Source organism: Pituophis catenifer, unplaced genomic scaffold (genome assembly GCF_029215685.1).
Source record: "Pituophis catenifer annectens isolate HBS135680 unplaced genomic scaffold, rPitCat1.0.hap2 SCAF_5, whole genome shotgun sequence".
NCBI classification, from domain to species: domain Eukaryota; kingdom Metazoa; phylum Chordata; class Lepidosauria; order Squamata; family Colubridae; genus Pituophis; species Pituophis catenifer.
The window spans coordinates 30310004-30320500 of NW_027256885.1; the positions used below are offsets into that span (position 1 = coordinate 30310004).

Consider the following 10497-nt stretch of genomic DNA (forward strand, 5'->3'; position numbering starts at 1 on the left):
CTGAGATACTTTTTTGTATGTCATCTTGTGCTAAAGGAGGGACGATTGCAGAACCCCAAACTTAAGAAAACAAAACTTTATGCTGAAAGTTACCAACTTGACTACATTCCAGGGGTCTGATATAAAAACCAGTTTCATTTCTTTATTAGTTGCTCCTTCTTATTCAGATCAGGTCTTAGAATAATGATATAGCATTTAGGCACAAAGATGCAATTTAGTAATCCAGCTGAAGAAGCCAAAATGGAGAAGATCTCCACAGCCACCATGTACTTCCCCTTGGTGCTCAGATAGGTGGGAACAAATGATATCCAGACACTGCAAAAGACCAACATGCTGAAGGTGATAAATTTGGCTTCATTGAAGCTGTCAGGTAAATTCCTAGCTAGGAAGGCCACAGTGAAACTGATAGCAGTCAAGAACCCCAGAAAGCCAAGCACTGTATAAAACATAATGATTGAACCTTCATTACTTCATTCATCTGTACGCTGATGACACCCAGCTGTACATCTCCACCCCAGACCACCCCAACGATGCCCTTGAAGTGATGTCCCGGTGCCTGGAGGCGGTGCGGGTCTGGATGGGGGGGAACAGGCTCCGACTCAATCCCTCCAAGACTGAGTGGCTGTGGCTGCCGGCGTCCCGATATAGTCAGCTGGTGCCATCGCTGACTATTGGGGGCGAGACATTGGCCCCCACGGAGAGGGCGCGTAACTTGGGTGTCCTCCTGGATGCACGGCTGTCCTTAGAAGAGCATTTGACGGCCGTGGCCAGGGGGGCTTTCTATCAGGTTCGCCTGATACGCCAGTTGCGCCCCTTTCTGGATCGGGACTCCCTATGCACGGTCACTCATGCCCTCGTTACTTCCCGCCTTGACTACTGCAATGCTCTCTACATGGGGCTCCCCTTGAGGAGCACTCGGAGGCTCCAACTGGTGCAGAATGCGGCCGCGCGGGTACTTATGGGGGCGGCATGGCGCTCCCACGTGACACCTCTCCTGCGCGAGCTGCATTGGCTTCCAGTGGTCTTCCGAGTGCGCTTCAAGGTGTTGGTTCTCATCTTCAAAGCGCTCCATGGCTTAGGACCCAGTTATTTACGAGACCACCTTCTGCCTCCGATAACCTCCCACCGGTCAACACGCTCCCACAGAGAGGGTCTCCTCAGGGTGCCGTCTGTCAGGCAATGTCGGCTGGCGACCCCCCAGGGAAGAGCCTTCTCTGTGGGGGCACCCGCCCTCTGGAATGAGCTGCCCCCAGGGATACGACTAATCCCGGACCTCCGGACCTTCCGCCGGGCCCTGAAGACTTTTTTATTTCAGCAAGCCGGGCTGGGTTAAAAAAAATTTTTAATTGGGTGAATTTTATGGGTAACGGGGTTTTAAATTGGAGAAGCCTAAGATAATTTAATTTTGTTTTAATGTATTTTAATATTTGTATTGTGTGTTTTTAATTTTGGCTGTTCACCGCCCCGAGTCCTTCGGGAGAGGGGGCGGTATAAAAATTTAATAAATAAATAAATAAATAAATAAATTACATTGTAGAACAATTTCTTCAGCCATGGAGTGCATGTCAAAATCTGGGAAGGGAGGAGAAATTGTAAGCCACACTACACAAATGCAGAATTGTGTCAGAGAGCAAGATAGGACAATAGAGATAGCCAGCCTTTTCCCTACCCATTTTCTCATTTTGGATCCGGGTTTGGTGGCCATGAAAGCAAGGACCACTATGATTGTTTTCCCCAATATACAAGAAAGAGCTACAGAGAAGATGATGCCAAAAGCAGTTTGTCTCAAGAGACATTTCACTTGGTCAGGTTGCCCAATGAAGAGCAAAGTGCAAAGGAATGAGAGGTGGAGAGCACTGAGAAGGCAATAAGTGAGGTTCTTGTTGTTGGCTTTGACAATAGGAGTTTCCTGGTTTTTAATGAAGATCCCCAGAATTACAGCTGAGACTAAAGAAAAGAGGATGGCATTCACTACCAAAGAAATCCCCAGAGGTTCTTGATAAGTCAAGTAATTTATGGTTTTTTGAAGGCACCTATCCTGACCTTTGTTTGGATATTGATCCTCTGGACATGTGAGACAATCATCCAAGTCTGGAGGGGGTGGGGAATGAAACAAAAATAAAATCATTCCTTTGAGCATCAATCATTACTCACAGATTAGATCTACTAAGTTACTATGACTTACATAAGGATTCTGTTTGCTTTCTTCTTAAAGTAATTCATAATGAAAATTATAATGTGCTTGTCAGGTGCAAAGAACCAGGTACAAATTCAAAGGGTTCTAATTTATTTATTTATTGCTCAAACTTTGCACAATTATCTTTTCAACAAATGGTTTGCACCTGGGTAAGGCTAGATAAGGTTCAATGGCATTCAAAGGTACAAATTCAAAGGGTTCTAATTTATTTATTTATTGCTCAAACTTTGCACAATTATCTTTTCAACAAATGGTTTGCACCTGGGTAAGGCTAGATAAGGTTCAATGGCATTCAAGGGGTGTTGGACCTTACCTTGTTGTGACTATGTAGAGACTCTAAACAGACTCCTCATTTGATTCCTGCCCTGGCAATGTCAGTTTCTCTTCTACAGTGCTACTGTGGAGTTGTTGGTAATCTCTGAGCTTAGTTTGTTATATAGAGATAAACCACTTTTATTCATCTTTAAAAAAACAACAAGAAAGCTAAAAAGAAACAAAAAGATAATGAAAAATTGGCAAGCCAACAACAAAACTCAGAGAACACCAAGGACTGCACAGTTCAAATCTGAGCTACCTATATTCTCTTCTACTGTGCTACAGTAGATTTTATCAATGGTTAGAGATAAGAGGTAGAAGTGAGATGAAGAAAAATTATTGTTATGTGTATGTAAAATATGAATGTTGTCTATAATTATAAGCATGCCAGTACATTTACCCTGTTTCGCCTAAAATAAGATATCCCTTGATAATAAGCCCAATAGGGCTTTTGAGGACATGCACTAAAATACCCCCTGTTATTTTCTTTTTTTGTAAAATGAAATGCCTGGAAAATACACTGTCTTCAAAACATTTATATATAAATAAATAAAAAAAAACTGGACTATAAAAAAATATTTTGTTACAGTGTTCAATTTCAATATGCCCTGATTTTTATACCATTCTCTAACCTTAGTGAATTCTCAATTAGGTTATTGGACTCACTCTACACAAAGACCATTAGGAAAGAGCAACAGGTCCACAATGCATGTCTCACTTGAGTTATAGTACATTACTTCTGCATGAGCTGCCCTAGCTCCCAGGTAATTTCTGGTTGCAATTCGAGGTCCTGATTATCACCTTTAAAGCCCTGCATGCCACCAAGCCAAGTGATTGGTGAAACCAACCTCACTTCAAGGCTATCTGCCAATCACAGTACGTCAGCTAATTGGGCACACCCCTAGACTCCTCCATCATCTAATGACATCTTGGAGTTGTATCTTCTCTGTAGTTTTCCCATGCCTATGCAATACTTTAAGGAGGTGCGGTGGTTCAGTGGCTAAGACACTGAGCTTGTCAATCGAAAAGTCGGCAGTTCAAATCCCTAGTGCCGCGTAATGGGGTGAGCTCCCGTTACTTGTCCTAGCTTCTGCCAACCTAGCAGTTTGAAAGCATGTAAAAAATGCAAGTAGAAAATTAGGGACCACCTTTGGTGGGAAGGTAACAGCATTCCATGCGCCTTTGGCATTTAGTCATGCCGGCCACATGACCACGGAGACATCTTCAGACAGTGCTGGCTCTTCGGCTTTGAAACAGAGATGTGCATTGCCTCCTAGAGTTGGGAATGACTATGTGCAAGGGGAACCTTTACCTTTATGAAATACTTTCTCACAGTGAATAGCAAGATGGGCAGCATATAAATAAATAAATAAACAAATCTGACTTTCAAGAGATCCCTGTCCTTTCAGTCGTGCAGTAACCTGGGAGTATTTGGCTAGTCTTTAAAGTGTTGGGCTAGGATGGGAGTTAAATCAGGAGTCTGAGTCATCCAGTGTTTGGTGGTGAGGATGGTTTGGTTTTCATTTGTGTTTTTATGGGTTGGGGTAAACCACCTACAATCATTATATGAGGTAGTGGGCCATGTAAGTTCTATAATGCAATCAGTCAATATCTCTAGGTGAAATAGAATGCAAAAATAAATAGAAACCAGTGGGAAAACATAATTGCCAAGTTACCATTACTTCCACAAAGAAAATACAAAGAATGCATTTCAGATAGTCTTCCAACAAATTTTAGTTTCTGGAAACACTGTTTATAATTTTCCAGGAAACATAAGAAGGACAATCCAGATCTATGCAATCTATTGATCTTCCTAGTTAGAGTTAACTGCATGGTTTTATGATCGAACATATTACTGAACTATGAACATTCAGTTCAAATATCTCATTGCTGAACTATTCAATATGATACGAAGCTCAAGAATTTCAGCAACCATAATACTGATGAAAAATTTAGTCCCTATTTATATTTATTAAACCATTGATATATCTATATATATGGACATATCCTTTGCTTACCCAGATGGTCTGCTATCTTCCCTTTAGGACAGCGTCTACAGTCATAGCAGCAAGATAATTTCCCTTCCACTTTTATCTTGCTATGGCCAAGACGACATTTCTTGTTACAGATGGAAAGAGGTAATGTCTGTTTACAAATAAAATAAGGAGTCTTTCAAGTGAAGAATTTATGTTTCATGATAGTTCTTTTCATCAGTCATGATACAATGAGGATCATAAGTGGTTGCATAAAATCTACTCCTACTTGCTGGCTCCCTGTCTTGAGCCATATTGTACCACCAGCCCTAGGAAGGCAGGAAGCCTTAGTGAAGGAGTACAACAAAATTATGAGAAACCCACTTCTTCCTGTGCATGCTGATCTTCCTCATCTATCAATTGGCACACTTAAATCCAGGAAGTCCTTTCTGGCACTCGCTCAACAGCTGTCTAACAATTCTGACATCAACAAACAGTGGAAAGCCAAATGGGCTGCTTAATGCCCAGATACAGGCAGTTATGTAGATGATCCTACACAAAAAGTGCCAGGTTTTGACCTTCCTTGCCAGCATTGTTCAACTCTGAACAGGATCCGTACCCAACATGGTGTCTGCTAAGACTCATCGTTTAGGTGGGGTCTTGTCTCTACCCCTCAGTGCGACTGTGGTGCTACTCGACAAAATATCCACCACATTGTGTCCAGATGTCCATCAAGAGTTTACACCAGCCCAATGTCTGATTTTTTTTCAATATAGATCACCCTGTCCTTGAATGGCTGGGTGGACTGGACATTAACATTTGAACTACTATAAGTCCATGTATTTGCCATAAGCTAAATAAAAATAAACCATCAGTTAGACATACCCACGCTCTATATCTAACTCAAAGTTTGTTGTTTGGTTTTCTAGATTTATTTCTGTTTAAATTTTCCTCTGAATCCCTCAACTGCTCCTTATGACACATCTATTAAATTCATGGATTGATTGATTGAGTCAAACCTTGTATTCTGAAGATCTGTTCTGAAGAATCAGAACCAGTAGTGGGTGGTGGGAGAGCTTTTAATTCTCAAATCCTTGGAACATACTTTCCTTGGCTTTTGATTTTTTTTTAATTGGGGTCCTACATTTGCTATAGCTCTTTTAAAACTGGGTTGAATTTTCCATTTTCCATATACATCTCTTATTGAAAGATTTATGAACATTTCATAGGGAAAAAATTTCAATTTTTAAAACTGAGATATTTTTAATTTGACTGCTTATAGCTGAATGATGTTTGTTCATTTGCACATTGAAAACAAAGGTCATATTTAATTATGTACAGGTAATTCTAACCATTTCCTCACATTCTTGTTTCCAAAAGATCTTTACATTGAAATATATCCACCAAATATTAAAAGAGTTCCTTTTTATCTACAAATTTAAGAATTTGTGGGAGTATGGTTTTATGAAATTATTACACTGAACCAGGCTATAATGTTGTTTCTAAATCAATATTACACATCCTTCCCCATGAATTTTATAACTAGTATGCAATCATATGGCACTGCACTAGATAGATAGATAGATAGATAGATAGATAGATAGATAGATAAATAGATAAATAGATAAATAGATAAATAGATAGATGATAGTTGATGGATGGATGGATGGATGGATAGATAGATAGATAGATAGATAGATAGATAGATAGATAGATAGATAGATAGATAGATAGTGTCAGAGAGATAGACAGAATATATTTGAAATATTTTTCCAAAACAGAGATTTGGTAGGCTCTTCCATCTATTTGAGACTGCTGAGTAGCTTGATCCAAATGTTTATTTTTTAAGCATTGATTGATATATGTCAGTCACTAAATGGTTTCCTAAGGAGTGAAAAATGAGATATACCTGGTTAAATATAAGGGGCCAAACAGCATCTTTGGCAGAAATGGTGAGAAATTTGTCTGGGGAAGCCATGGGGTCGATCTTTCCAACTTGGACTCTCTGAAAGGACTTGTTTGGGAATGTGACCCAATTGAGAATATCAAATCCAGTTACTAATTCCCCATTGTGGCCAAAAGAAACTTCTTCACCAGCACTGTTGTTAAAGGAGATTTGTTGCAGAAAATAGTGAAGCTACAGAAAAGACAAAAGGGAAGACGAAAGGGAAGGGAAGGGAAGGGAAGGGAAGGGAAGGGAAGGGAAAGGGAAGGGAAGGAAAGAAAGGAGAGACAACATTATTTAAATGATACCAGCAAATATCAGTTTATTCCTTTTAATTTTGACTATGCTTAAAGAAAATAAGCTGTTAAATTTTGCTTCAGTCTATGCTATTTAAAACAGGAAGGTAAATATGTTCTCCATCACATGCAATTTTTACTCTATTGCCTAACAAAAATATTATACTTGAAAATACTTAAAATGAGAATTCTATCACAAAACTGATGTGAAAAACTGATGTGAAACTGAAAGTGAAAAACCCAACAGGTCATTTACTCTGATCAATTGACATGATCTGATGACCATCCTGAACTCTGCATTGTCCAACATTACCTGCCATGATGATTGGAGGAAGAGCTTCCATCTCCTCTTATCCATTTTTTGACCCCCTTTGAGTTTGGAAGAGCGCATGGCCTTCAGAGCATGTGCCACAGCATAGACTGCATTGTAGGCGCTGTAACTATGTGCATTCATGGTGGTCTCAAAGACAGAATTAGGAAGAGTCTCCGGCTTCTCTTCTCCAGTGCAGATCCTTTCAGCATTCCCATCTGTAATATCACTGGAGAATGAGCATTCAAATGCATCTTTCCAGAAATCCCTAATAAACCCATCGTCTTTTTCTAGGTTTGGGTTTCTGTTCTGAATAAATTGTTGGAACCCTATCACTTCCTTTGAGTGAATTGCAAAGGAAAGAGCACCATGGAGAAAATCAAGGGGAAACTGTCTTTGAATCAGGATGGAGGTGAATTCCATCTGGGCTGTCATGATCCAAATTTTGGATTTTTTCTCCTTGGGAATATCCTCAGAATCTAACAAACAGATCATTATTCTCAAAGTCATGATGGTCCAAATTTCACCTTTCAAGATTACTACACTGACAGTACTCCCCATGATGACTTGATAAACTTTATCTGTCTCTTCAATCATTTCAGCAGCTTCATTACCATACTTCATTTGGTTGATACATTCCATAAAGTCAAAGCAGATTCCTTTCTCAGAAAACTTGGAAAGCCATTGTTGAATGAACCTCTGTTTACTCTCCTCATCCATAAAAACTATCCCAACCCAGGTCCATCCAAACTGTAATAGTAAGTGTAGTATTCCATTAAACTGATGGATCTCATTTGGGAACATCCAAGTGAAAAAACCTGCATCTGCTTCATTATTCATCATGGGAGCTGATCCATATGTGATCTAAATACATGGGGGGGGGGGATAATAGATTTCATCAAAGAAATAATTTGAAATAAAGGATTTTATCAAAGAAATAATTCCAATCTTGGAGCTTAGAGTTATATGATCAGCAATAAAGAACAGTAGAGATGACTATTTCCTTCTGATCTAATAAATTGATCAGCTTCTTTGCTCAAGATTTCAAGCATTTGAGTTATTTCTGAGAAAAAGTATTGTGAGGTGCCTTTGGCAGTGGTGGGATTCAAATAATTTAACAACCAGTTTTCTGCTCTAATGATTTCTTCCAACAACCAGTTCAGCAAACTGCTCAGAAAGTTAACAACCAGTTCTCCCGAAGTGGTGCAAACTGGCTGAATCCCACCACTGGCCTTTGGGATTGTAAATGAGCAGAGAATGGGGTGATGGACAACAGAGGAGAAATAATGGAGAATAGGCAGAAAAGAAGCAATCATTGAAGACCTGATGAAGGAGACCTGATGAAGGAAGTAGGAGGCATATTCCATCTTAAAATAGCTACATTATGTTAATAAACCTTTCCAAATATTATCAGAAGAAGAAGTTAAATTATAGTACTTTAGTTCTATCACACTACTGTCTGAAATGACATCTGAAATTAATATATGAAATGACATCAGGAATAAAGTCCGTATTCTGTATTCTTTGGCTTGATGAAATAAATAATAATTTCTCCTATTTTAATCTACAATATATTTGTATCTCACCTGTGGAAACTTATAGTTGTGCAATATAATTGCCATGTTGAGACAGGTCTTTCTCTGTGGTCCTCCTATCACAGCTACTGCACTGTTCTGGATATCACACTTGTAGTTTGGGATAAATCTGTCTCTTGTAGAGAGAAGTTCCATTGCTAAAAGAAATGTTGTGCTTTCCAGAGAATTGTCAGTAGTGATGTGGAAACCAAGGGTGACATTGGGTAAAATTCTAGTATGTTCATTGATCTCTTTTACAGCAAATTCCACAGCCAAAGTGTGTTGGTAAATATGAATAAGGAACCTTCAGTGGGAATAATAAAACAAATTGGTATATGTCTACGGAAATTCTCAGTGATCCAAGTCATAGTTGCCTCAAAGGTGCTTTTTTTTTTTTTTAAGAAGAAGAAGAAGCTTCTTAGATGAGAAGCTAGATGTCTTCAAAGAAAAACCAGAAAGTCCAGTTGCCTCTTGAAAAGAAAAAGTACTTTTGGGACATTGTTATATGCTTTCTTTAGAATCTAACAGCAGATCCCTTTTCTTGCTTTACACCATACAGAGTACAGAATAACAGAATTGGAAGGTGCCTTGGAGGTCTTCTAGTCCAACCCCCTGCTCAGACAGAAAACACTATACCATGTCAGACAAATGGTTGTCCAATCTCTTCATAAAAACTTTCAGTGTTGGAGCATTCACAACTTCTGGAGGCAATTTGTTTCACTGCTTCATTGTTGTAACTATCAGGAAATTTCTCCTTAGTTCTAGATCTATTGATTGATTCTTGTTGTACTTTCAGGTGCTTTGGAGAAACTTTTTCTTCTTTGTGACAGCCCCTTAGATATTGGAAAACTTCTACCATGTCACCCCTAGTCCTTTTCATTAAACTAGACATACCTAACTCCTGCAACCGTTCTTCATATTTTTTAGCCTCCAGTCCCCTAAACATCTTTGTTGCTCTTCTCTGTACTCTTTCTAGAGTCTCAACAACTTTTTTTGCATTGAGGTGACCAAACTGGGATGCAGTATTCAAAGAGTGGTCTTGGAATCACACCATCAACATCACAATTAATGTTGCTTTTATGAACTCCTGGACTACTATAGTTACCAAATGATAGTCCAAAATGTATGAGTTTCAATAAGGAGTTTCAAATGACCTAACTAGTGTTAGTTAGAAAAAGAAGAATTGCAACCCATGTCTATGATCTCTTTTTAGGTGTCTTAATCTAATGAATATCAGATTTATGGTAAAATTGCTTTTGCAGGATGTAACATTTGCAGGAACATCCCAAAGAAGAGTCAAGTGAAGGGGGAGCAGCAGTTATATGTTATATGTTGTATTTGTTATATGACATATATAACATATATAACATATATGTTATATGTTAGTGACAGAACAATCCACAATTAGCTTAAATTTGAGTTTTGTCTTAATTTCATAGGTTGTAAATCAGTTCAGATATTCCACCAAAGACCTGTGAAAAATTGAAGTAGCTTCTCAAATGCCTCTGAGAGATTTCTGCTTCATTTGTGGATGAAATAAAAGATAAAGTACAAGTTGAATCAAAACTCATGTAGTTTATTTTTAAGTCATCTGCATGGCTTACATAGCAGTTTTCAGCTCATGAAAAGAATGGTGGGGAAGATGGCATAGAAGACTTTGAATTTCTCTGTGAAAGAAAACTCATGTAATTGCATGTATAAAATCAATAAGGTTTGCCTCAATGTAAGCTCCAATGTCAAAGTAAGTCAGCTGGCAGAAGCTTGGCAGCGGCTTCTTCATTTAATTTGATTATTTTGTTATATTATGGACTTCAAATATGTATACATGGTGCTGAACACAAGGTTGTCTTTGTTTGATTCTTATTAAGGTAAAGGTAAAGGTTCCCC

At 38.7% G+C, this 10497-nt stretch overlaps 1 protein-coding gene across 1 annotated transcript in view; it reads right to left on the bottom strand.

The window, feature by feature from the left end:
- LOC139317617 (vomeronasal type-2 receptor 26-like) overlaps nt 1–7876 on the bottom strand; it is a 31273-nt gene extending 23397 nt beyond the window's left edge. Inside the window, exons 1-4 of the mRNA XM_070944704.1 lie at nt 7040–7876; nt 6395–6622; nt 4531–4657; nt 1659–2091 (exon numbers count right to left, since the gene is read on the bottom strand). Of these exons, the coding sequence (XP_070800805.1) occupies nt 1659–2091; nt 4531–4657; nt 6395–6622; nt 7040–7876 (1625 nt within the window). The remainder of the gene's footprint in view (nt 1–1658; nt 2092–4530; nt 4658–6394; nt 6623–7039) is intronic.
- Between the last annotated feature and the right edge of the window lie 2621 nt (nt 7877–10497).